Genomic DNA, 21,376 nt, shown 5'->3' with positions numbered 1-21,376 from the left:
GTCGCGCCCCTAGCACCATCTCGCTGGTAATGAAAAAACGCTTATAAGCGCAGCCGTCTCTGAGTCCGTCCAGCGTTAAAGGATATGTATATAACGCTCGCCGTTAGCTACCGTGGAGGATCTGCGTTTCGTGGCCTAGTGGTTAGCGCCACTCGCTGCGGAGCAAGAGGTCCCTGGTTCGATTCTGCGCTTCGGAAGCATTTTTCTTAATTATTTTTCTTTGGGGCTTTTACATATATGTACATACTTATACATATACGGTGCATGACGGCGACGGCAAAATTCAGCCGAGACTGTCCATATAATTGCTATCGCAATAAAACGTTAGGTCCGAGTGAGAATCGAACCCAGGCCGTCTACGTGGGAAGCAGGTGTTCTGCCACACAGCCACGCCTCTGCTTGGAGCAGCGCTGAAAGTAACTTTCATGCTTCCCAAAAATATGCGTCCTGTATACAGGTGTCACAGTACGAGATGTAATATCGCAGTAATATTGCGTGATACTAGAGTTACTGTATATGCTACCTTTAGGTAGCACAGTTGCGCATCTGTCTTCCAAACGCCGTTAGCAACCATGCGTTGCGGAGAAGCTGACGCTGGGCCAATTTTTGTATTTCTTGATGGCGCTGCTGCAGCGAACTGGATCGGCACTAGTCATTCACATTAAAGTAAATCACCGGACTTCGACACGCGAAACACGTCGACCGGTGACCCGGTAGGCATGCCGCCTGCAAAAAAGGAGTGAGTCTTCGCGACATAGCCATGGTTGCTAGCCAGACCTATGCACAACTCTGCTACCCAAAGGTAGCATATACAGTAACTCTACGTGGTACAAGGGTACATTGCCATCGGGCGTCACACTATGTCAATATCATAACGACTTGGTGGTTTAAAGACAGCCACTCATTACACAGTGATGCTACCGAGGACTTCTGATTTGGAGCAATTTTGGAGCAGCAAAATTTCCGTTTTGGAGCACTTTGGAGCAGCAAAATTTTCATCTTGGAGCGCTTTGGAGGAGATAATTTTGCATCTTGGAGCACTTTGGAGCAGCGAATTTTACATCCTGGAGTGCAATACAGAAGCATATTGCATTAACATTCAGGCACCTGAGTATTATTATGTTGCTCTCATGAAGGCTAGAAATATTTCGATTCATTGCAAATCTCATGGAAAAAATCGCACAGGTGGGGGGCAGGGGGGGGGGGGCGGCCCCCCCCCCTTTCACCTAAGAGGGGGGGCGCAACATCTGCCCCGTACATTGACCCTTGCGATAGCAATTATATGGACACTCTCGGCGGATTTTTGCCGTCGCCGTTGCCGTAATTTTCCGTATAAAGTCCAAATTAATAACATCACCACGCGCATTCTAGCCGCGGGTAAAAGCTCGCGAGCGCTGGCGACGAACGCGGCTGAAGCGGAGACTAAACTAGCCGGCCGTCTGTCTCCGCCGCACGGACAGTGCATGAGATAACGTCTTCCCGCGTGCGGGCCTGTCGTCGATTGCTCATCAAACAGAGAGAAAACGCCCTGCCCGTCTTTCGTAAGAAGCATGAAGGGACGCCAGGGGAGCGGAAGGGGGGGGGGGCGCATCGTTCGAAGGGCGCAGTCGCTTGCGCGCGCTATCTCGAGGCATCAGGAGACGGCTCGTAAACTTGCTGTCCTCTCAACGCTTACTTCGCGTTTAGAGAACTCAGAGCAAGAAAACGCTTCGGTTCCTGGAGGGGCCATATTCGCTTAAACCAGCGTTTTGTCGAGCTCGCGAGATGGGATCCAAAAGAGTTATGAAACGAGCTATCAGCAGCGTTTCTGGAACAGACGACGTCCGCCGATGAATCGCCGTCACACTTTCTCGCTACCGATAGGCCTATACGTCACGAGCCTCTGCGGAGAGAGAGTTTTTGCTGTCGAGCCGACTTGCAGAACAGAAGCTGTGTCGGCACCGTGCATGGCATCGTGGCTCACTCGGAACGCACGCGCGAGCGCTATTTATTCAGCGGAATAATTCTTGGTCCATGATTGCGACTTTATTGGCAGCTCCAAGATCGAGCTGCACATGTTCTGACGCGGCGGCGGTGCGATTGCCGGTGATAGACGCCCCCAAACCCGAGACTTTGGCGCAGTTTGGCGCAAATTTCGTCGATATTATCAGGATGGCGCAGTAAATACAATTTGGCGCACTTTGGCGCAGTTGGCGCAGGAGTGGAATCACTGATTACAAAAGGCACACACATTACTGCGCGTATTCCCTTAGGACTACGTAGCGGGTGCATCGCAACGTCGAAAAAGTTTGTCGCGCATAATTGCTCCTGGCTTAAAGCATGCTACCCATTACACTAGAAGAATAAGGGTGGGATGGGGCTCATTCGGCAAGCATTATCAAATCATGAATGGTAGTCTACCACTATCCCTCAAGAGGAAGGTATATAACAGCTGCATCTTACCGGTACTTACCTACGGAGCAGAAACCTGGAGACTTACAAAGAGGGTTCAACTTAAATTGAGGACGACGCAGCGAGCGATGGAAAGGAAAATGATAGGTGTAACCTTAAGAGACAGGAAGAGAGCAGAGTGGGTCAGGGAACAAACGGGGGTTAAAGACATCATAGTTAAAATCAAGAAGAAGAAATTGATATGGGCCGGGCACGTAGTGCGTCGGCAGGATAACCGGTGGTCATTAAGGGTAACTCACTGGATTCCAAGAGATGGCAAACGCGTGAGGGGGAGACAGAAAATTAGTTGGGTAGATGAGATTAAGAGTTTGTAGGTATAACGTGGCAGCAGAAAGCACAGGACCGGGTTGATTGGCGGAACATGGGAGAGGCCTTTGCCATTGCAGTGGGCGTAGACAGGCTGATGATGATGATGATGATGACCCATTACATAAGGCACACACATTAGTGTGCGCATTCTGTTAAACACTCGTAGTGTTAGAAGTGCGCACTAGGGGCAGGATATCGCTATCGCGTTCAACTCTTAAAGGTAAAGCTTAAGCGTTCCTAAATTTTGCCTAGCTTTCTGGCCTGAGAAGTTGTGTTATTGTTGTAGCCTAATTAAGTCATTAAGCACAACACAAAAGAGTGACTTACTCCATGCAGTATCCAGAAAAATGCATATGGTCGCATCCTCATAGAGTGCGTAAGGATAGTTTTAAACTCAGGCTGAAGGTAACCAGAATACCCTGTACAGCGTTAATTGGGCATCCATTTGCTTCTTCACTTGCCTAAACTCTCATTACGTTTACACTGCGCAATGGTGTTTAGGGCTCACAAAACCAAGCATTACTTTCTGACCCATCCGTTACCGTATAGGGATTCTTAGTGATATTGGAATATAACATACAGAACAAATGGAAAAACAGCGTAAAGAAGCACCAACGCTAGCATTATGTCGCGTGTCAACGCCGTTCTAGGTGTACCAAGTTACGAGGATTGCTTGCTAAGGATGTCGCAAACGCGAAGATATTGGCTATATTTTTTCGCCTGCGCGCTCCGTCGGCAAGCATCCGTGCTTATTCCATGAGCACCTCCACAGAAAATATGTCTTCGAACGTTTAGCAGTATGCTTTTACAAGCGCTTGCTTAGGAACCTGGCGGTGTAGCTATCATGTGCGCCGCTGGAGCGTGAAAAAACTGTATAATTGAGCGGTGCATTTGACCTTGAACTTCAGCACTTCCTTCCAAACGTGCATGTTGACCAGATAGGAAATAGTTTTGACGCATTTTATGCATTGCGAAGTCACAAAGAAAATTCCTCCCAGTTTCTAGGAGGAATACTTCCGAGTGTAGATAACCTCTTCGTGGGGTGCGACAAACTTTCTGTTCTTGAATATTGATGAATAGGCAATGCACTCAACCTACCATGACCCCAGTTTTATGTAGAGAGTGGACAACATGGCAACTTTGCACAGCGCAAATTAGGGCCATCACTCTAACTTGTTGCATGCGATATCTTTCTGCAAAATTGAAAATAATACAGCATTAGGAGCGTGTATTTCGATGTAAACTAACATATTTTTCTACGTTGCTCCAGGCTTGGCGCTAATGTAGCTAAGTTGTCGTTGCTTTCAGGTTTTAACATATTCTTCTGCCTTTTTTTTCTTCCTTTCCCATGGCGCTGCCTCCACTTGAGAACGGCAGGAGGAGTTTCGCCGTGTCGCTGAGAGCATCGGCGAAACTAACGGGAAGCCTGTTAACCTAAACGGCTACGTAATGCCGTGCACATTCAACAACCTCGTATCTTTCTTCTACGGTGACCTGTTTACCCACGACCATCCGACACGCTCGAAGCTCCACCGCTTAATGCAGCGAGTCGGGCTCACCCTGTTCTCGGACTGCGGGTCACCAATTCCTGCCAAGGAGTCTACGGCGTCTGCTGGCGTGGATTCCTTTCACCAGAGATTATCGCGTCGCACAAGTGTTAGCGGAACTGAATGCCTTTTCCAAGTAGGTGGATTTAAGAGACTCAATATACGATTTTATTTTACCGATGAGTTGTGACACTACACTAAAAGATCGCAGTAGTGACTTGAGAATGCAGATGCCTGCATAGGGCTTTCCTACATGATGCTTGTAATAGGAAAGGGATAATTGAAAACCACCGATTTGTAGCAGGAAGCCACCAGGGAATCCATACGAATTTCTTAGAAACGAAAGCTTCGAGTTCAACACATATTCTTCTTGGTCTAGGGATCAAACATGGGACCAACGCCTTTGCGGGCCACTAGGTCTACCAAACGAGCTCACCAGGAGGCTAGCAATTAACAGCGCGAGGGCGAATCAGTTTACTACGCAAAACACATGGACGCAGAAGAGTGCAATTAGTCACAAATTGCATGTATTGTTTAGTTCGGAATGTACCGCATTATTATATCCATAGAGGAGGCCTTAATATCTTCCACCACTAAGCTTTCTTTGACATGCACCTAAATGAAAGTAGAGGACTGGCTTTGCGTTTTTCTAACAGCGGAGCTGTTTAAGCTTTTCGTCCAGCCGTTTCGCGTGACCAACAGAAAGTGGGTATGTGCCAAGGAGCTCCAAGCATAGCACATCCATGAAGGGTATAGTATAGCAAAGGGGGAGGAAACAGGACGTGAGGGTGTGGAGGAGTGATGTGAGGGTCAGTTAGGAAACGAGGAAGGCAGAGAGGAAACCATGGCATAGCCTTGTCATAATATAGTTTAGCAAGGGGTGGGAAAAGGAAGTTAGGGTGATGATGACGTCCTTCACTCGAGTGCTTACATTGACCGGTTAAAATAGGTAACAGAGCAAACCACAGAACAGGACAGAGGAGGACTGAGTGCTTAGTCTGCCTCTGTCCTGATTTAACGCGTTTCCTTTATCTCTATGACTGAAGTCAACACAGGAGAGCACGAAATTGAGAAGTATTTAATTCAGAGTAACTCGTTATTGCTATTAAAAGAAGTGCGCTATCTTCTGCGGTCACTAAAAGGTCAACTACTGTGACTCTATGTTCCTGAGACGCTGCTGTCACGGGCCGCATAGTAGAAGTGCCCAGCAAATGCCACAATAATTTTAGGTACCAAAGCCCCCAAAAACCGACAACAAAGTAGAAACGGGCAGTACCATCCTCGCGTGATGCATTAAGGGGCACGAAACCAAGTCCTGAAAGGCATGACGGCCACCGAGCTGGGCGGCCGGGGCTGAAAGCCGCGAAGAGCAGAGGCTCAGAGAAAACTTGATCAGGCCGCGCGATTCGTTCCATATCTCGTTGACAAAGGGTCTTCTAGCACTAGAGGCGCTTGACAAAAATAGCGCTCGCAGTGTGTCCGTACATGTTCCTGTTTATACGCCGTTGTTCTTTAAAAGATGAATACGTAACAACTGCTGGCACTTAGACCCCAGTGAAGACATTCTAACTCAAGAGAAGATCGTATGTTATTCAGTGAATTCGAGAGTCCGAACACCTTGTTTGAAATTTGAGCATCGGGTACGGTATGTGAAAGCTGTAGTGAACGGCCCGTTCATGGAATCAGTAAACTCCAGTGAGGCGAAAGGCAATGTTGTAAAAAAGAAATTAAGACCACTTCCACGCCTGCGTGATAGAGTAAAGAGCGGAGCTGTGAAGCAAGTGCCACCACCTAGCAAACGCAGAATCCGTTCTCTCATCTTTCTTCATCTCTGTCCTCTTGCTTCTTCCGTGTTTCTTTCCTTATCTTTTTCTACATCTTTTTCGTTCTTTCCTCTACATCTTTGTTCACTGCTTTCTTTCCTCCTCTGCCTGCTCGCAACCCTCACATCACTTCCCCTCACGCGGCTCTTCTCTTTCCCATCACATGATATGCTATACTGTATGTGGTGCGCTATGGTCTACCCTCTAACCTCCTGTTTTCCCTCCTCTTCACCCAAGCACCAGTCCTCCTCACACTCATTTCCCTTCCCACACCCATGATAAACTAGAGGATACAACGCTATGGCATGCTTTAGCCGCCCCTCTCCCCCTTTCCTTCCACCTCACGCTCACATCACATCTCCTCACCTTCACTTCCTTTTCCACCCCTTGTTATATGGCTATGGCTACGCTATGCTAGGAGCTGATTGGTACATACCCGATTTCTGTGGCACATACCCTCTTTACACTGTCCCCTCAATTATTCCTCTCTCCTCACCCTCGCTTCCCTTTCCTACCTTTTTGTTATACTATATTATGCATGGCTATACTATGCAAGGATCTGCTTGGTACACACCCGCTTTCTGTGGATGTGGTCACGCGAACCGGCGGAACGAAAGCGTTAAACTGCTCCCGTGTTAAAAAATGTGTGGCCGAGCTTCATTTGTGAGATAAATGATATGATCCATGAATACTGATGAAGAACGGTTAGTGTGTTCTGATCTGTTATAAGAAAGTGTAAGTGTAGAAAGCGTCTAATAGGATAAAAATTGCTATTACAACATTCGAGCGCAGCTGTTAGTTGTTGTTTTGCGACTAGACTGCGGCGACAATTTTCTGCTGCGGCGGTGGAGAACCTATAGAGTCTAGTGCCGGCGTTGTTGAGCCTCTGCTCTGTTCTCGATATATCATGAAATGGACAACTTTTGACGTCAAATATGGAGATCTGCTTATGTGTCCTCTTTTAGGGAACAGATTGAAGTATACAAGGCGGCTAAACGTGGCGGTGAAAGCAAGTGATTTTATTAACGGGTATATCAAAAAGATAGAAGAAAGCAGAGATCAACCTAATCCATTATTCACAGGTAAGTTTCACACTTCATAGAACAATCACCCATATTGCCATATAGTTACTCACTAGGATTGCAACCCTATTCGTTGTTTCATATGGCTTCATTTATATCCGTCATAAAAGCACGAACCCAATTCATATTCAGGGACATTACTACATTTTCCGTTTGCTCTGAAACTTAACGAGAGATAAAATATTACGAATCAAGAAAAAGAGCGGACAATATATTATATTATTATTAGCCGAAATACCATACAAAGGGTTTGAGCTTTTTTTCCTTTCCTTGTCCAGCTTGCACTCCGTAGGAAGCGAAATGCAGTGCTGGAGAAGGGTAGGACAAAAGAGACTAACGGCTAGCGAACTTGGTTTCCAGAGTCTGTGCCCATTTACATCAAAGAGCACGTGTGTCAAGAAAGGAAGCGGGCCCTAGCGCAAGCCAGAGTTAAAAACGCGAAAATAAGTGGAAATGTGTATGGTTGCTTGATGGTCCCATTTAGGCGCACAAACAAAACTGAGAACCGCGCCAGATTGAGGATCACTAGCTCGAACGACTTGCACGAGATCAGCTAAATGATGAAGTTCCCTCATCAAATGCCTCAACCTTTCTTCTGTCGGAGATTTAGACAGACTTTATCATAAAAAAAGAAACATTTATATTCTCAGTATGAACTGTCATTCGCTGTCCAACAAAGCTGACGCAATACATAGCCTATTGACATAGGGTTTTTGTCGTTCCACGGAACCTTGTTTATTGAAACAAGGTACCGTGATTATTCAGCATATTTCGTACAAGACAAATGCACGCACTTTGCTAATAATTGGCAAACACGAAGCGGTGGCGGTGTACGACTACTAATTGCCAATTCACTTACTGCAACAGCAATTCCGAATTTCACCTTCAGCACTCCGGGCTGTGAATTGTTGACCGTTAAAAGTGATAAACCTATCTTATATGTTCTTTACCGCCCTCCTGACGGAAATGTCGAAAATTTTTTGTCGTCGTTAGAAGCACTTTTTGACTATGTGTCTCTAAACGAGCATGTGGTGTACCTATCTGGTGACGAATTTTGATACGCGAACCGTGTCGACAGATTGAACATAACTTGCTTCTTTACCTAATTGTTATGCTCTTGTGAATGTGATTACTTTGCCAACGCGCGTGACTTATCCTACTTCATCTAGCTTAGATTTAATTATCACTAACATAGATGAAGACGCTGGAACTTTAGGAACTTTGGTAACTAATATCAGTGGTTACTTTCCAGTATTTGCTTTAACTTCTAATGCCAGCGCCGACCATGCATCCAAGTAACCGGTGTCTTATTATCGCTACATTGGTTCAAAAGCTCTGAATTGTTTTCGCAACAAAATATACAGCCGATTTTTCCCATTAATTGTCGCAATCTGATGCACACGATGCATACGATGCACTGTCTGAGGTAAAGTGCATGTATGATAACTCATTTCCCTTAAAATGCTGTGTTAAACGAAAATCAAGGAAACCATGGATCACAAAATAGATATTGAAAAAAAAAACGAAATTATGTGAGCAATTCATCAAATCCAAAGACCTCGTGAAGTTGATCAGTATAAAAAATATCGCAATAACTAAAACACAGGAACTTACGTGAAGCCAAGTACGAGTACTTAAGTTATTCCTTTTCAAGTATTCTTACACGAACCCTCAACATCGATAGCATGTCCCTGAGCGAAGGTGAAAGAAATGGCGGTGGTTGCTATGACGACGGCTTGGCGGCAGCCTGCTCCTTGGCGTGGCGGCGGCTTGGCTATATTAGCAGAGGCGTGGCGCAGCAGGGGTTTCTTGTTAACGGACGTCTGAGTGTCAGCGTTAACAGCTTCACTGCTAATGAAATGGAGCCATTCTACTCTGTGAAGGTGGGCGACCAGTGGGGCTGACGGGCACAATATATTCATTGTGAGCTGTCTAAGAGGTGCGTTAGAGTAGAGTTTTATAGTAGGTTACGGAACGCTGCCCCAAATGCTGTTCACGAGCGGCATTGGGGGCCTCTTTCTAACGTTCGTCAGAATGAGACGCTTCGCCGTAGCAGGCGCAAAGCGAAACGCATGGAAATGTTTCGCACGAAATTTTATTATAGCAGCAAGTTTGCTGATGTGTACTATTCTCCATGTCTGCTTTATACGTTCTCCCTGCAGAATGCTTTACTTGCACTGCCACGAAAGTCAACAAAGCCTTCATACACAGTTTTCTTACTTTGCAGTTATCTTGCGCCGCTCGTGCAACGCATTCACATTGTTCAAATATATTCGGTTCCTTCAAGCATGTATGTGTATTTAAAAATAGATGTTTAGTCCATTTTTCCTTTTTATTCTTTCATTATTTCCTTCATTTGCATTGCGCAATGCTCCCTCCTAACGTAAGCGCTTAGTTTTCGTTCACTCATTTCTGTATTCCCCGCTTGTTATCGGTCTACACACCCGGTCTACACTCGCAGCGATCCCCTGGAAACTAGCCTAGAGCTGCTCCATTGTCACATTGAATTCAAATTAAAAAAGACCCCAGAGGTTCGCACAAATTGTGTCCTGCAAGAATCACTTCATGACACCTGACTTTTCATCAAATGCCGTCTAACCTCTATTCTTTTTTTTTTTGGGGGGGGGGTCGAGGGCAGGGCTTGAGTTTTGACACTTTGGACTGTGCGCGATTGAGTACCGTCTAATGTAATTAGGAGCCACTGGAGCTCGCTCACCTCCGGTGAATAAAAGCAAATAGAAATTGGGAAGGCCATAGCGAATTCTTAGTCCAACCTAGTTACGTATCATACTGGCACAAAAATTTATACATGGTATGCTGTTACCAAACTACTAAGGTATTGTTATGAGAATTCCGTAAACGGGGTGTGTGTGTGCTAGAACCGACTTTTTGAGAAGTGGACTTGTCTTTTTCAAGGCTGGTATTGTTACGTCACTATTGTGGCGTTAGTCGTGGAAAACTAAGTGGTGGTTGAGAAGGCCGGCAGCGAATACGGAGAGAGTTTCTCTTGAAAAACACTGAATGTGTGACTGTATTGTGACGGTGTTCATGAAACGAGATCACTTACTAGTCGTTTGGATTCTATGCAGACGGCTACCTTGTCGGAAATGTCAACTCGTTCCTCATGGCCGGCACCTTCAGCGCTACCATGGCAATGACGTGGCAGATGATTAACTTTGCAAAAAACATAGACACAGTGCAAGCGCGGGTGCAACGTGAAATCGACGAGGTAATAGGACAAGAACGCATGCCTACATGGGAGGACCGGAAGAAGATGCCGTACACGCTGGCCTGCGTGTGGGAAAATGAACGGTGGAAGACTGGGGCCCCGCTCGGAGTAGCGAGAGAGTAAGTCCGTGCGCCTGTCTAAACAAATCATTCTGATTTAATGCAGCAATACGTATGAAACCCCGATGGAATTATGAAGAGAAACATGCCAAACCGACAAACGGTTTATAGAATACGCTGTGTTCCATGTTCGTGTAATGTTTTGGTGATGGCTTACATAACATGCCGCAATAGCAGGTCACACGGGCGAACTCGGTGAAAAGTTGCGAACCAACAGGTCCTCATATATACACACCACCAGATTGAGCTCGACTGTCCAGTACAGAGTTTTCAACCGTGATATTTTTAACCCTGATTTCTATGAGTAGGGATCTGCAACTAGATATGTACCCTGAAGGTCAGCATACTTCAGAGAAGCAGTGGTGTCCACAAATACGCATGCATGAGCGGCCCCCCGGAAAACAAGAAACCACTGGGTAGCAACATACTTTCCGCATAATGCACCGGAGATGAAGCCCCCGCTCCTCCTGCCGAATGCACGAAGAGCGAAAGCGCTAATTCCGCGAAATTTATATCGGATCAAGAGCTGAGAGATTCGCCATTTTACTATGTCCGATTTCTGCTCGGAAGAGCCAGTTTATCGTGTCGTGTGGTTTAGCTGTGCAGATAGGTTCATTGTTAACACTACAGAGTACCTAACCAGTTCAGAGCTCATGTAATGATAGCTATATTAAGGTTGATAAGGATAAGCTCAATCTGAAGAGAAATGTGCTGCTTCGAAGCGCAAAGAGCGCCCTGCGGAAACCATGGCGGTAAGACTTTGAATGGGCGACACGTATCTTTAAAATGGAGTGATGTGAGGAAGTTGTTATTCAGCGCGAATGCGCTGGACGGCAAGTAAGAAAAGTTATATATACTTGTTTGTTGTACTTTCAGGTGTGCAGAGGATGTCGTTGTTGGTGACTACTTCATACCCAAGGCCACAATTGTCCTTCCGAACATTTGGGCAGTTCACAATGACCCTTCCCTTTGGAAAGACCCTGCGAAATTCAAACCTGAACGCTACCTTAGTGAAGGCGCAGAAACGCGTTTTCACAAGCCTGAAAATCTTATACCATTTTCTATAGGTAGGTGACTCTTTGGTTGCACCGAATACAAGGTATGAATGACAAAGTAGATTGTTGAAGACACCTAAGAGCATAGCAAAAAGCAAGCGCGGCACATGTGTAAATCTTGCATGCACTTAGAATTATTTTGTGTGTAATGAGTGTGAAAATGTGCCACTAAACTTTTCCGTCTAAAGGCATCTATGACAAGCATCTGAATGCGATAAAATTGTGGCAGACAACAAAACTGTGGCTCACATTATTTGCCGTAATAAAGTTGCCGGCATTATTAAGATCCGCTGTTTTGTAGGTTTGCTACATGGTTTACAGGGTTGACGCTCAATGTAATTTGGTGTCAGCATAGCAGTTTGCACGCGTGCATTCGCTGAGGCCACCCGTTGGCTGTGCGGAACGTAATGAATAGAAATTCTACACCATGAGGCTGGGTAGCCATGTAGACACGGGCACACGAGACGAGATAAAAAGAAATTGAGTCAGCAACACACTAGTGGTGCGAAGACAGAGAAAACAGAGGGGCTGGTGGCCTTACCCTCGTACGTTCTCTCCTCTTCGCCCTCACTTTCATTTCCCGCTTGTTATCTTATACTACACAATACTATCATATGATTTACCCTTTGCCCACCTTCTTTCCCTCCTATTCCCCCTCACACTTCTACTCGTCCCTTCACTTCCCTTTCCCACACGTTACTATACTATACTATGCATTGCTATGCTATGCATTACCCTCTCTACTCCTCCTTTCTCTTATCCTCATCCTCACATCACTCTGCCTCAACCCGACCTTCTTCTCCCACCCCCTTACTGCACTAAACTATACAAGAATATCCTATGCTTTACTCTCAACCCTCCTCCTTTCCTTCCTCCTCACCCTGCGTTAGTCCTCATCCTCACTTCTCGTTCCCACCCACATGCTATACTATACTAAGTATGACTATGCTGTGCTATTCTAGGAGCTGCTTGGCATACACTAAACTACACTATACAGGGCAATCGCATGTTTTACCCTATGCCTTCCTCCTTTCTTTCATCATCACCTCCACATCACTCCTCCTCACGCTCACGTTTCTTTCGCGACCCCTTGCTATAGCATACTACGGCTGGCTATGCTATTCTGGGAGCTGCTAGGCACATATCCGATATCAGTGGTGCATACCCGCCGGGTTTTTTTTTTTTGCGAAAACCGTTGGACCAAGCTCAATCTTAAAAGCTGTACTGTTAAAGGTGAACGCCAACTCTGATCATCAACTGAAAGGGCGCACGAGCAGCTAAACAGCGCACGCGGAAGAGAAAGCACAAGCAAAAACTTAAGGGTCTGCACGAGAGATAACCGTGGATGCATACAGGTTATAATTTGTCAAGTTGACCGAATGTTTTCTTGGGTATGCGTTGTTGCTACTATCAGTATGCCTATCCTAGCCCAGAAGAAGTGCCTCTTGTCTCTTGTGTCTAAATAAAAAGGCGTGTTCACATAGTTTGGGCGTGAGTTTGTAAACTCCACAATGGCGAATCAAGAGTAAATGGCGATCGTCCCCGTATATATCCTGTATGGTTGGTTAATATCTGATGAACTATCGTTAATCTGTGTATCGTTTTTGTTCCTAATGCGGAAGGCTGCGGCCGTAGTGACCACGCACATTTTCTACGGTTTCTTATTGGTTGCATCAGCAGTGTTCTTATCATCGGCAGTGTCACGTAAGTACATAGAACACGAGAGGACAAATCACGGAGCCTGAACTCCCACCTTAAGCCCAGCACCAAAAGATTTAGGAAAATGTCTGTTGGCGTCTACGTAAACGATTATCGAGGAAAAAAGAAAGAGAAACCTCTACAATACAGAAACATGATTTAAACTCGTTTGCAAGAAACTAAGGAAAACAAAATTATTAAGTAAAATAAATTATTTTCACCCTCAAACGAACGCGCACAGTTAACTTTAATTTCGAAAAACCTGAAACTTGCTGCTTTCATTGCATCCTTGAATCAGTGAACATATACTGTAATGGAAAAATGTACCGGAAGATTACAAGTAATTTCAAAATACCAGCTGCCTCTTTGATGAAGTCAGCAGGGTGGCGGTCGTCCATTTGACTAATGAGCTTGAAGGCTTTTTCATTTAGCACTTTTGCGTGAAATTAAGTTATAATTAAAGGCCGGATTTTTAGGCACTAAGAAAGGTGGTATAGGGGCCAAAAATGGGCAGGCAAAACAATGTTTTAGGCTTCGAAAATCGTAATTAGAGGCACAATAAATTGTAAAATAAGTACAGATAATTTCAAACGAATGCGCACGCGACCTCTATATACGACAGGAAAGCAAAAAAATCACAGCACGTCCACGTGGTGAATGATGATGAGTGGGTGAAGTCAACTCGCGCTGCAGCACGGCGATGGCATCAGCGCGAGCGTGGTCCTTCTTGATGGAAGATATTGTGACTAGATTATTTGAGAACCACAATCTGTTGCACACACCGCAACTATGGCCGAAACTGTTATCAAGGAAGTCCCCCTGGAAGCGCGCGTCGGCGCCTTCGGGCGGAGCCCGCCTGATGCGTTTTGCAGCCACTTCACGTGCTCTCACAGCCTCGGGCTCTGCCTGCCGGTACGCGCGCTTTCTCGCCGCTTCACGGTCCTTCAAATTTTGAAGATCCGATTCGCCCCGCATCCGTGCAGCTTCGGCCTCGCGGGCTCGAACGGTGGGGTCTTCGCGCCGCAGCCCTGCAGCTTGTCGAGCAGCGTGCAGCCTCGCGGGCTCGAACGGCGGGGTCTTCTCGCCGCAGCCGTGCAGCTTGTCGAGCAGCTTCGGCTTCGCGTGCTCGAACGGCGGATTCTGCTTCGCGGCGTCGACGTGCAGCTTCGGCCTCGCGGGCTCTCACCTCAGGATTCTGTCTGCGAGCGCGCGCTGCCGCCGCCTTCTGTGCCCTCCGGTTCCGCAGCCTTGTCTTCCATCTGGCGACTCCGAGCTAAGGAGAAAGCGTGCAGATGAGGAGGCCTCATGGCGCGTTACTTCTGAAATGTTGTCTGCGGGTGTCGTGGAAAACACGAGACGTAGTAAAGAAGAAAGAACGCCACACAGGCGAACACGCAAAACGAGAGTGTCACTCGTCAACGTCGTCTTCTTCTACTGCATACCATGAACGCGCGCAGTAAAGAAGAAAGAATGCCACACAGCCGAACACGCACGACAGTCTCACTCGTCAACGTCGTCTTCTTCTTCTACTGCATACCAGAACGCGCGCTTCTCAAGAGCTAGAGGTGGCTACTACAACGCTACAAACAAACGGAGGATGGACAGACCCACGGCATAAGGAGCTTCGCCCCTAAAATGCTATTGCTCAAGTTGACACATAGGCGCCAACATTTGAACATAGACTGCTTTGTCCCGCACGAATCGCACTCCCGTGTTCTGCAGAGTGAGTCAAGTGTCCACTGTCAAATCAACACACTCCTGAGTGTCTTTCCGGCATGACCGAAAAGTGCGGAGCAGGAGCAGACAGCCGGATTGCTAAAAGACCAGAAGGGAGGATTCCTACTATTGGCCGGGTTGAATTGCGTGGAGCCAATCTCTCCCCTGGCAGTGAACCACTACCGTAGATAGGCGGAGGGGGGCGGGGGTTCACCCTCCCCTCCCCTAAACTATACAGTTTTGCGTGTGTCTATATACACTGCACGCATACACACGCATGCGTGAACATATATAAAGTATGGTTGCCGCCCCCCCCCCCCCTAAAAAAGATTTCTGTCTACGCTACTGCTGTGAACATCTTAAAAAGTACATTACAAACAAAACAAAAGCTGCATGCACATCACATTTTTCTTTCTTTTTTTTTGCTCTTCACTCTCCTTTCCGCTGACGGCTCTCGCGGTATCGCATTCGCCAATCGCTCGGCCCATGTCAGCGCGGCGGCGAATGCTCGCCGGCGTGTTCCGCTTCACTGCTGCTAGCGGGTGTTGGTCGGTTGAACTAGCGGACTAGGTTGAACCCCATAGTTCTACACAGTGAATCTTACGCGGTAGCATAAATAATTGTCTCAAACAGCACGTGGGAGCGAAACTGAGGCTAAATAGCGTTCATATAAGCGCCACTTTTGAAAATAGGCACTTATAGGAATTTGTAAGCATTTAGGCACGAACGCCAAAAATAGGCATTTATAGGCACTATAAGAACACTATAAAACCCCTTCTTAACGTCTAATTCATGCTCATATATGAAATTGGCGCGATAGTAGCGCAAGGAACAAAGTTGGCATTTGCCTAAATGCCCCCCCCCCCGGTCTCTTGTTATAGCAGGTGCACTTAATGCCACTGAAACCTTTTGTTACCTGAAATAAACGTACCCATAATGTGTTTGACATTTCCGTGAACAGTGATGCACCGACAGATCCCATGGTAAACACTGCGTGATGTTCTTCAATTTTACTTTCTTAATCGCAATCGACAATCTACAGTTTAGCCCGTATAATGAAATGTGTATTCTCATGCTTCAACTTGACTGGCCAGTCTTTCAAGTACGTTCAAGCACAACTACATATATTGCTCATATTCAAGGATATTTTCTGGTACACATGTATATAGACGCTTGAAACTCGCTTCTATCCCCCTATCGTTCACACAAAGATTTTCTCTTCTTACAGGTCAACGAGCTTGCGCAGGGGAGACGTTTGCCAGAATGGAGATATTCCTTTTCATCACATTCCTGCTTCAGAGATATGACGTCGTGGCGGAGCCCCCAATAGAATTCGACTTGGACTCTCCTGAGATTACCCTCTCCGACATCAGCCACATCAAGCTGCGCTTTTTACGAAGGGACATTGGCAAAATTTAGCGATATTATATACGTAATATACATGCGGATGTTCATTCAAGACATAAACAACGAGTACTGAAGCGTGCATAGCAAAAACGTCCATGTACGGAACATATCTCGTTGCCATTTAATTAGCCGTAATGTCCGAGCCCTACGGAATGATATTTATATTTTTATCGCTCGTTTACCTGTGCCTCATAATCATGTATAAGCGATCGCAACGTACGAAGACCAACTCAATCCAAAGAAGACCAGCCTTCAGGATGACGCGCAGGAATCTTAAGCCGAACGCTTTTCATGGTGAGAATAAATTCAGTAAAAACTGTTGTTCCGCGTCCCATCTTGTATTCGTTACGATGGTATATGTTGACGACTGTCTAATAGAATGCCGAGAGAGAAGCATATCGCCTTTTGAAAGTGAGCTCACGCAACCATCAACAAAATCACAAAATAGCATCAAAACGGCTTTCGTTTTTCTGCTCACAAGGTGGTTGCCATTGTGTTTTCGAAAAAAGGGGGCCTGTACCAGCATCCCGTTATATAATTAAGTGATCATTAGTACTTTAACGAGAACCATGGTTTTTGTTGTAAAATGAACCTTTGTTGCTCAGATCAACAACATCAAAATAAGGTGAACAATAAACGTAACACCTCGAATGTTCTATTGTGAAAATATGGACTAACGCTGTTTTTCCGCGGACTAACATTGCTTCGAGTGCACTGGCACCGACTAATAGGAAGCGTACACCTTGCCGTTTCTTTCCTCAAAAGCGGACTCTGTGAAAGCGTGCATGTCGAGTACTAGTGTTTATTATGTGCATGTTGAAATCATCTTTGCGCAGCATTCACCATATGCTTTCTCCAGGTGTACGTTAACTACTACACCTACCACAAAGGTTTAACCGTGTTCGTGGACGTTAATCGTCGGGATGGAGATGTGCCACCAGGTGTCAACATGGGTGCGTTCACGTCAAGCGGTGCTATAGCTGCCAAACACAATAGACGTTGTGCAAGCTCTCGTATGTCAATGTACCATAAACATTAAACTGCTTCTGCGAAGATACGTTTCGCTTTCATGTTATATCGACTCCTATGACGGGGGGATCAACCACGTTTTTTATCCAACGTCTACAAATCTGGTAACGTCGAGGTCAGTGACATTCGAGCAAGTGCTGCAAACGCATGTCTCTTGCACGTACTTAGCTTCCGACATCAAACTGGACGCTTGCAGTATGCAAATAAAGGTTTCGGACACATGGTTGGCCCTAAACAAACACTGTCTGCGATGGCCGGAGCTTCCTCACTACATGTTGCTGAAGACAAATTTGAACTGCCACTTGAAGGGAACAAACATGGTCGTTCCCTCCGTCATAGGAATCGGTAAAACTCGAAAGTAATATGTGTCTTCACAGAAGTAGACGAGTGCTTTTAGATGAGAAGCAGCTTTTGCTCGGGGCTGTGTCTGTCATCGGTGGTGGCCTCCGCGCTCCACTGCGCATGCGCTTACTCTCTCTCCCACTCTCCTCCTTTACGCAGGTGTTCGGTCGCCTTCTCTCCTCTCCTCCCCCGCGATGCAGCCGCGGCGAAGCCTCTCCTCTCAGGTGACGCAGCGGCGCCGCAGCCAAATACAGCCTGTAACCCGCTCTCTCCTCTCCCTCCCCCATTTCATATGGATATAAGCACGTGCGCTTGGTCGGCTTCCGTCATTCTCGCTTCGCTCCCGTTCAGATGAGTTGTAAGGCCAACGTCGGCGCCACTCGTTCACTCGGCGCTAATGTAAAGCACCGCACAAACACAACGTAATCAACAACACGACACAACACAAACACTAAATACAAACCTCACGCACTAATGGAAACGCCGAGTGAACGCAACGGGAACTTGGTGTGCGCCTCCAATGCTGCTTCCCATCCCCTCATGATTCCCTTGAATAGGAGATCGTGTCATTTTCTTCTACATTGATATATGACAGTATGCGCAATGACTATTGGTGTTTGGTACCTGTAAAACCGTTTAACGTAGACGCACCGACGTTGACGCGTGGTGTGCATTTCCGTACCGATGACTAACATCTATGATCATGGTTACACTTTGAGGTAGTTAAATTGTTTGACGTACACCTGGGCGCAGTATGTAGTGAACCCCGCACATAGATGGCATCAGCGTCCTCGTTTGACGAGACAAACGCGAAGTTGAGCGCTCCACAGTCCTAGAGTAACCTCAGAGAGTAAAAACTTCCTGCACCTCCCATGGCATGCGCTCTCGCATGTTAATACGCTGCGGCAGCGCCCCTCCCCCCCCCCCCCCGGCAGCTATTGGGTATCCAATTAGATATAACTCAGAAAAATACATTTCTTTCATGACTTCGCTCGTGACGTCAGCAAATACAGGGAGAGGGCGCGAAACTGAGAGGAGGTGGGTTGCCGCGGAAGCTCTTTTTTCCCACTTCACATGCAAGCGGATTGTGTTCTTCCACTCTTGGAGGTCCGCTGGCCGTTCGGGCGACGTGCCCAATTGTTAAATTTAGTTAACCATTTTTTATATTTCTACGTGTGTTGTCAAGGGGAGAAAGTAAAGCTGACTGATTTCTCAATAAAACTAAACTCTTTCAACACTAGTAAACTCCATGTCTTTTTTAATCACACGTTCAGTACTAAAAAACAGCGGCATACGCGTAATGTGAAAGTGTCAATGAGCAAAAGCAGCTCTAATTCACAACCGAAATCCATCCACAATGAGCAAACATTCAACGCAGAATATCCTTAGCAATGCGAAAGTTATGAACAATCTCGTCATGTCTCAATCATGTCTGCTATGACTGCTCACATATTTTTCTTCCAGAACTTGAGTACCAAACGAGACAGAGGTGCAGGTGAAGATGGAGGTGTGAAGCAATGTCAAATCATTGAACAGACGTTGCCGCTGGAGCCACTGTTTCGGCAAGTTTACTTGTCTTCATCAGGGCAGCAGCATTGCCTTGACGAAGAAAAGCCCGCTTGTGAAATCGTTGGCTCCAGCGATATTCCCTGTTAAACGATTTCTCAAACCATTGACTCCATTACATGTATTTCTGTGACAGTATTTGAAGTGAAGTTTCAAACTGGCTGCATGAATTGCCGCGAACAGGAAGAAGCCTATATGTTATTCACATAGGACGAACACCAGACAACAGTAAAAGATGAATAAAGTGTGTATGCGAACAACTACAGCATTCAAGCCTTTCAATAAGCGTATTTTGCCGACAGCAGGTGGGCTGTCTTCATCGCGAATTAGTCTAGCGACACTGTGCTTATGCCAGTGCAGTCAGACTTGCAGAGAACTGGGATTACTCATGTACTCATACAAAATGAATAACTGTTCAAATAATGGACCCAAATGCTTGCGTTTACCAGCTGTCACTGGGAAACGTGAAAAATCTTCGCGGAACTGGAAATCCCTGGGTTGGCACACCACAGAACCGCGAAAAACATGTGATGTCCCGATGTAGCCACCTTCGTCTAATGCACGGTTGCCCTGCTCGACGTGGCCTACTGCGGCTTCCGTTCGCTGCACGCCACATGAAATGTCTTGTCTTTCCCGTATTCCTACTTGGCACGCCTACCGAGCGAGATAATAAAGTGGGATGTGACTAATCATATCGCTGAGGGAGTTGCAAGGGTGACTGGAGGCAAGCGCTACGAACTGAAGTCAACCCCTTCCCGAACTTCGCCCGAACTAAAATTCACAAACAAGAAATAGAAAAGGCAACAAAAGAAGAGTAATTTACAGTTGAATCAAATGTCTTAATTTGTAACAACTAGGGAACGACAATAAACGCTAACATCCATATCAACCTCACAGCGTACAACCATATCTTCTGATGCCTGGCAACCGCTACGAGCGCGCATATTCCTTGATACCGAAAGTGGTGCTCAGTTTCCGGAGTCTGGCAGCCTAAGCCTCTGCTCATGCATACACTACCACATAGCGCTTTAGCAATGGGAAAGGTAGAGTTCGTGGCTTGAGCCGTGAACGCGCGCACGCGTTCCATTGCCCTCTGGCGTTTGCATCCCGGGAGATCTGAAATATATATGCCGCGTTTGTAAAACTTCGTGCATGTATCTCGGCAGCGAAGTGGCTAGAGTGTCCGGCACCGATCGCCGCGGACCGATAGGTCGTGGGATCGACAACGAGGTTATCCGAGTGAACGAAACTGTTAGCTTGCCTGTTAGCTTGCCTCTTACCATCGTCATTTCCATTACGAAAATAACGTCAGTGAATTCTTGGAACCCCGACATTAAAAACTTTCGTGGTAAAAAATGTATCCAGTTGCACTAAACATGAAAGTTGCACGAAGCGCGGAGCAGTGATTCGCCTGCCGTCCAGCGACGCTTGCGTTCACGGGCAAGCAAGCGTTGGCGTTCCGAACGTGCACCCTTCTGGGCGTTCAATGCACGAAAGAAAACCTTTACTTGTTATGCAGTGGCACCCTCTCACCTCCTGCGCTCTCTCTTTCTCACTCTCACATCACTCCTCTTGTTTTCTCTCCTCCGCAACATCGCATCACTCCTCACCCTCTCCTCTCTTTGCCACACCTTGCTGCAGCATACTACACATGGCTTTGATATAGATGGTATGCCATTATTTGCTACGCTATGATTTCCCCTCTCCCTTCCTTATTTCCCTCCCTCACACTCCCACTTGCTACACTAATATAAATGGCTATGCTATACATGATTTTGCCGGCGTGACGTCAAGCAACGACTTGAGATGACAGCATACAATGACAGCTTACGACAGCCCGGGCCCCTAGAGAGCTCCGCAATTAAGAAAATGGTAGGCCTGCTCGGAACTCGCCGCACGGTCACAGCAAAAGATGGAGGAACTGCCTTGCTAGAGCCCGCAGTAAACTATACTGGGGCAACTACTGGAAGCATGTTTGCAAGGTGCTCACTACGCAAAGTCAT

At 46.5% G+C, this 21,376-nt stretch overlaps 1 protein-coding gene across 1 annotated transcript in view; it reads left to right on the top strand.

Moving 5' to 3' along the window:
* Positions 1–16,730, top strand: part of LOC119374876 (vitamin D 25-hydroxylase) — a 39,310-nt gene extending 22,580 nt beyond the window's left edge. The window contains exons 5-10 of the mRNA XM_049411065.1: positions 4,138–4,416; positions 5,010–5,016; positions 7,096–7,212; positions 10,302–10,560; positions 11,437–11,627; positions 16,258–16,730. Of these exons, the coding sequence (XP_049267022.1) occupies positions 4,138–4,416; positions 5,010–5,016; positions 7,096–7,212; positions 10,302–10,560; positions 11,437–11,627; positions 16,258–16,448 (1,044 nt within the window). The 3' untranslated portion in view covers positions 16,449–16,730. The remainder of the gene's footprint in view (positions 1–4,137; positions 4,417–5,009; positions 5,017–7,095; positions 7,213–10,301; positions 10,561–11,436; positions 11,628–16,257) is intronic.
* The last annotated feature ends 4,646 nt before the right edge of the window (positions 16,731–21,376 follow it).

This window comes from Rhipicephalus sanguineus, chromosome 11, assembly GCF_013339695.2.
Source record: "Rhipicephalus sanguineus isolate Rsan-2018 chromosome 11, BIME_Rsan_1.4, whole genome shotgun sequence".
Lineage (NCBI taxonomy): Eukaryota > Metazoa > Arthropoda > Arachnida > Ixodida > Ixodidae > Rhipicephalus > Rhipicephalus sanguineus.
This window is presented reverse-complemented; position numbering and strand designations above follow the sequence as displayed.